General features: G+C 34.3%; 1 protein-coding gene and 1 long non-coding RNA gene across 2 annotated transcripts in view; one reads left to right on the top strand and one right to left on the bottom strand.

Moving 5' to 3' along the window:
• LOC131944874 (uncharacterized) overlaps positions 1 to 58 on the bottom strand; it is a 5,555-nt gene extending 5,497 nt beyond the window's left edge. The window contains exon 1 of the long non-coding RNA XR_009387086.1: positions 3 to 58. This is a non-coding gene — a long non-coding RNA (uncharacterized LOC131944874). The remainder of the gene's footprint in view (positions 1 to 2) is intronic.
• Positions 1 to 6,000, top strand: part of LOC131944870 (uncharacterized) — a 6,327-nt gene extending 327 nt beyond the window's left edge. The window contains exons 2-5 of the mRNA XM_059305750.1: positions 4,280 to 4,720; positions 5,240 to 5,348; positions 5,555 to 5,622; positions 5,834 to 6,000. Of these exons, the coding sequence (XP_059161733.1) occupies positions 4,280 to 4,720; positions 5,240 to 5,348; positions 5,555 to 5,622; positions 5,834 to 5,965 (750 nt within the window). The 3' untranslated portion in view covers positions 5,966 to 6,000. The remainder of the gene's footprint in view (positions 1 to 4,279; positions 4,721 to 5,239; positions 5,349 to 5,554; positions 5,623 to 5,833) is intronic.

Below are 6,000 nucleotides of genomic sequence, written 5' to 3' on the forward strand. Positions count from 1 at the left end.
ACTTTAAACGAGGTGTTTGAGATAAATATTTCTTGATAAAAACAGCGGCCATCTTTCCAAATAAAATTTAGAGTAGTTTCCCTTGATAAAAATGTCTATTCGTATGTATATACTATATTGTGTTGATTTTGTTGTTTAATATACATAGCTGTCAATTCTTAGGTCGTCCATATTCTTCATAAATGACGTTGGACTCAAAATATGGGACGGGGTAAAATATTTTTTTTTAAATGATGAAGGGTATATTCGTTTTGGATAGAAATTGTGATTAAGGGTTCGGGTATAGTAAAACTGCGATATGATATTAAATCATCATCTTGCTTTTAGTGATGATTGGGGGAAAGGGAATTCATCGGGAAAAGTATGACGTCATTTCTTGCTTTTAGTGATGATTGGGGGAAAGGGAATTCATCGGGAAAAGTATGACGTCATTTATGGGTGATCCATTTATGCCTAGTTGCTTATTTTGTTTCTAGACATTAGTCACAGGCTACACTTTTTCTGAATTAAGATTATTGTGTTTATGAAAATAGGTTTAAATTTTAATTAGTTACATTTGAATACCACATGGTTTTTTATTTTCTTTGCCTTCTGCTTTCATCAGTTTTTTTTTTTCGGTAGTCGATGTTTACCCCTCCCCACCATCCATTATTACAAAAACAAAAAAACACCCACTATATAGTGATATCTCCCTCAAGAAAAAAACGAGTTCAACCTATAGTTCGTAGGAGAATTAGAATCATCACTTATTCTTCTGTTCAAAAAAAAAGAAATACGTCATTTTTCTCAACCCCGCCGTTTCATCCCCCACTAAGCACAACGTCACCACTTTCGCGGCGCGCGTGACGTCATTTGTCATTAGGCTAATGTTAGAGGAAGAGATACTGCGTAATTAAAAAAAAAAAACAGGCACTATGGCGTTGAGACGTTAGCGACGTTTAGGCTGACGAATAGATCTAAATGACTTTAGTTCGGTAAATTATATTGGTGTTTAATTTATTACAGTGGCATGCTGTTCTCCCTCTACTATACAAATTCACGTGCTTTTAATTTCTGCAACCTGCTGCCCTGAGACGTTCGGCTCTAAAATGCCCGTGACACAGCGGCTTCCGTAAAGGCATTTAGGCTTCCGGTCCCACCTATAAACTTCGTCCGTCCATTTTAAGCTACACGCAAAACTTGTGATTTATATGTGGACATAGCGGCGCTAGAGATGGTGTCAACAGGGACACCTCCTAAGCTCAGCTCTTAAAGGTGCTCCGCACTTTATAAAAGACAAATTGATGTTCAGATATCGTCGGACGCGGGCTTTTTGCCGACGGCCGTATTCTTAATGCACCGTCTTAGAGGCTTTCCACTGCTTGCACTATATTAAACTCAGGCCTATAGTGAGCTCTGGCTTCACATTAGCTGCTGTCGTATTAAGAGTTGATCTTTTGTTATGCCTCATGTCGCGAAACTTACTGTTTTGTCCAATTTTACCTGCAAGCCAATAACTGTCCTGGACTCTTGTCGAATATCTTTGCCAGGAGCTATTTGGTTTGAGCCTTATTATCAGAAGTTAATTAATTTGGAATCAATATAGCGAGGCCTATTTTCGTCGGTAGGCATTTAGTGGCAGGCCCTTTTTGGCGGGGATGATGTGCTGAGGTTGTTTTACACCGCTTAGTACAACAGGCATGCAATAGTTATGAACAAATGTATGCATGAAAACGAACGCTTTATAGAAGTCTTCCATAATTGACGTCACGCATCCCCCCCCCCCCCCCCCGATCACCCCTTCATTACAGGTCATAAAATGCGGTCCTGCGTAAGTTGACGTCACATTAGCATAGCATATGTGACATCGTTTATGCACAACCCCATATCACTCATTTTGGTTTTTTGGTATCAACATTTTGACAACAAAGGTTATTCAAAATGTACATTGGAGGTTAGGACTTTCACATCTACCATAAATGACATCGTGCACTTAAGGGGTGGAGTAACTGGTTTTGAGACGACGTTTTACGTGGGAAGTGGGAGGGGTAAGAAACGTGAAACTTTATGTATTTCGCCTAATACAAAAATGCTGAACAAAAAATTCTTTTTCGTTAGAATTATGGCTTGACTTTTTAACAGGCAGGGCAAAAAGTTAATTTTCGACATTACGACTATTTCGTGACGGTGAAAATGGGGGTGGGGGGGGGGGGGAGAGAGTTAAGGTGAAGAGAGGTCAAAAAACGTGACGTCATTTTTATTAAATCTCTAATAAAAGGATTAAAAAACATGAAAATATGAAATGAAAATAGCAAACAAACAATAACAATTAACTCAAACTAATAGTTAAATAAACATTAGATCTAGATCTAGTAGTAGTAGCTGTACAAAAATCGGGATTTTCTTAATTTATAAAAAATTGCATCTCATAATAATAATTCTAGAACTGATGATGTTTATTGTCAGTCAATTAAATTGTTTAAAGAACAGAAATTTAAAAAAAAACGCATACTCTGTATTTAAAAACAAGACAATCGTATTTAACAGCAAACAGCAATACATGTCCATACAAATAGAAATTAAGGGGAAATGACTCAAAATAATACTTTCTTAAGATGGCCGCTGTTTTTGATAGCAAATTTAGTATTTGGAACATCGTTGTTAAACGTTAATTTCATGATATTTTTATTGATTTAACCTTAAATTGTGATTTAATATTCAATTATCTTTAGTATTTTAATACAATATCAAAAATATATTCATATTTGAGCCATATTCATTAGTTACTTTATCCCTACATTACTAGCACCGGCCGAATTGATTACGCTAAAACGATAGATTACCTTTAAGTGCATTAGTTTATTAATTAAGTAGGCACGCTACATTGTTTTTATAATGTATTACTCTGTTTTCCTAAAAGTCTGACCACCAGTTAGTTATGAATTAGAATCTTGAATCTAGCTCAGTAGTAGTACTATTAATGTACAAAAACGTAACCTCATTGTCAAGGCTTTAATAGAGCTATTCTATTAAGTATATTGTCATATGTTTGTGTCAAATATTATAGATAAACCTACAACCCCCCCTCAAAATTGCAGTTCAATTTTGTTTAAAACATCGATATTTTTCTAAAATCTTATCTGAACTCTGTCAAAATAGAGTATTTTAATCAATTGCTATTACAATTTATAAAACGCGAAATAACGTCTAAAATTCGTTTTTTAACATTGCTTTTTTATTAATATGCACCATCTGAACCCCCCCTCCCCCTCATCACACACCGTCATAAAATTACAGACCCCCCTGTCCCCAACGAGTGTGACGTCATTTATGGACGACCCCTTAGGGCTTAGGCCTATGGCTATTTTAAATTTAGGGGGGGGGCCTAGTTGTTTTATTTTCTACTTTTCAGTAATTCTTCATAATTTGTGAATTCATCACTACCAATGCTGCTACTGAAAATATTTTTTCTTTAAAACACTATCAGTAGCTCATGCCCTGTGATGACAGTTTACAGACAACAATTAAAAGATCAAGCATAACTTGTTATTACCTCCCCTTAGTTCCAAATCATTAAAAAAAAAAAATTATCTGCCCCTAATATCATTCACTAATTTGACCTGGCTCTATGATTGTAAACATTTGGCATGAACCACAGCTCACCCGACGTGTGGGGGTGGTAGCGTTATGGTCTGTTCAGCATGCCTGGAGAGCGAGGGAGGGGAACGTTCAGCGTGGGTATACATTGTGTCCCGCATGGTCCCTCCATGCAGAGAATGATATATATAGACCTAGTCCCTTGTACACAAATGCACATTGTCCTGAAATAAGATTATATCATAAAATATGTTTGTTAGTTTTGATAAGTATAAAACTGTTTGAAATTTGTTCTATCACTATGCAGAGTTCTGATTCATTCTCTTCATTTCCCTTCCATATCTATTACTTGCACTATTTATTGCACCCTGTTTTTTTTTTCTTGTTTTCTGGTCTCTTCTGTTTTTTTTCTCTTATAGATAGAACTACTTCAAGTTTTTTGCTCTTGATTCTGTTTTTGTCCTTCTAACAATTCCAAAAATTCTTTTTCAATGAAAGCTTATTATTATTTATTCCTTTGTTGAAAGTTTTCACCAAAAACTATACTGATGAGTGAAATAGATCTAGGTGGTTGAAATCCATATATGTAGCTTTTAAAGTTTTGTATTTTTAAAAATCAAGCTTTTTAGAGTGATCTAACATAGAATTTCAAGAACACATTAAAATTTGTTTTAATTAATTTCTTTTATTCTTTACGTTTCAGCCATTGGTGCCTAAATTGCTAGAACCAGAACAAGAGGATGGAGAAACTGTGACAGTAGCAGATGTTGATGATGGAGAAAATTTGACAGTAGCAGATGTGGATGATGGAGAAAATTTGCTAATAACAAATGTGGATGATGTAGAAAGTTTGACAGTAGCGGATGTGGACGATGGAGAAAATTTGACAATAGCAGATGTAGATGATGGAGAAAATTTGACAATAGCAGATGTGGATGAATCTGAAATAGCTGAAGAGATAGTTGTGACAGTTGATGTGACTACCTCCAATGAGGATGTCACACATACATCAGATAGTTTAAATGATTCCTTGGCAACTATACAGACAACTGTCACGGTCCCAGGTGGCCAGGTAGTAACTGAAGACACAACTGAGTCAGATAGACCCAGCTCCGCATTTGTTTTTAAAGATTCTAATTTTGTTGTAAGTACAAATTAATAAATCTTCCATTTAAACACTCTATTTTTGCCCAAATTAGACTCGATATTCAAATGTAATTGGGGAAGATAATAAAACATTGTGAATTATTTTTATTAGGATTTTAAAATTGGAATATAAGTTTATTGAATTAGTTTTATTAAATATATATATATTTCTAAATTTCTGCTGGTTTTCAATATAGCTTTTTTTTTCTCATTATTCTCAATCATAATCTTTTAGATTTTCTGGAGTGCAGTGTTAATTGAATGGATCTAGATCTCTACCTAAAACTATAGATTTAAAAAATCCATATTTAAAATATGATGTATACTAAGCATTTCTTTGGAGTGTTAGTTGTTTTCTAAGACGTGAAAATTACATTAACCTCAATGGACACAAAATAGAACATGGATTTTGTGGGTTTTTATTAAAGCTGGTGGATATTTTAGTTTTATGTTATACAAATACTTTTGTTAATGTAAAGCCTTACTACGTTTTTAAGGTCCTTGTTTTTATTTTCAGCATTCTAGTAAAGGCATTGCTGGAAATAAAAGGACAAGGGTGTGGAAAAATCTGAAGCAAATAGTTGCAGCAGAGAGGGCGCTGCAGTGGGGACCAGATGATGTCACTTGTGAGCTTTTGATTTACTTATGTAGACTTCAAAAAAATTAAAAATAAATAACCTACCTCTTATGAGGAGTTTTAAAATTAAATAGCATTATAATGTCTTTTTTGTTTTATTTTACTTAATAATTATAATTTTAACATTATAACTCTTAAATTTGTTGTATAGCGCAGTGTAAAAACCAAGTTATTACTTAATAATCTACTTTCCAGATGGTTCAATTGATGCGCCTCCATCTTTTCGACCTGCTAAAAAGTATTCAGACATTTCAGGGCTTGAGGTATGTTGTTTTTAGGGTCTAGTACATTACCTCCCACCCATCCTGTTCAATATCTCCCTTCCCTGTTAACAACCCTCTTACACAAATATCTATTACATTGACACCAACCAAACAAAAAACTTTGTTTTGAACATTTATCTTTGTGAACTACGCTTTTATCTTTCATATGAAATAGTAAACAATAAACTTAACCCGAATTTATTTTCTTCAGGCAAAATATACAGACCCACGCACAAAAATGCGGTATGCTAATTCAGACGAGTACAGGAGGGTCCATTTATTACCTAATGATATCATAACTGGATGTTTGCAACTTCGTAAAGCTAATACTCTAATGCCTTGAGTTATAATATGTTATGTTTTTATTAAAAAATACTT

The sequence above is a fragment of the Physella acuta genome, unplaced genomic scaffold (genome assembly GCF_028476545.2).
Source record: "Physella acuta isolate Inbredline_101_S28 unplaced genomic scaffold, ASM2847654v3 ptg000511l, whole genome shotgun sequence".
Classification (NCBI taxonomy): Eukaryota; Metazoa; Mollusca; class Gastropoda; family Physidae; genus Physella; species Physella acuta.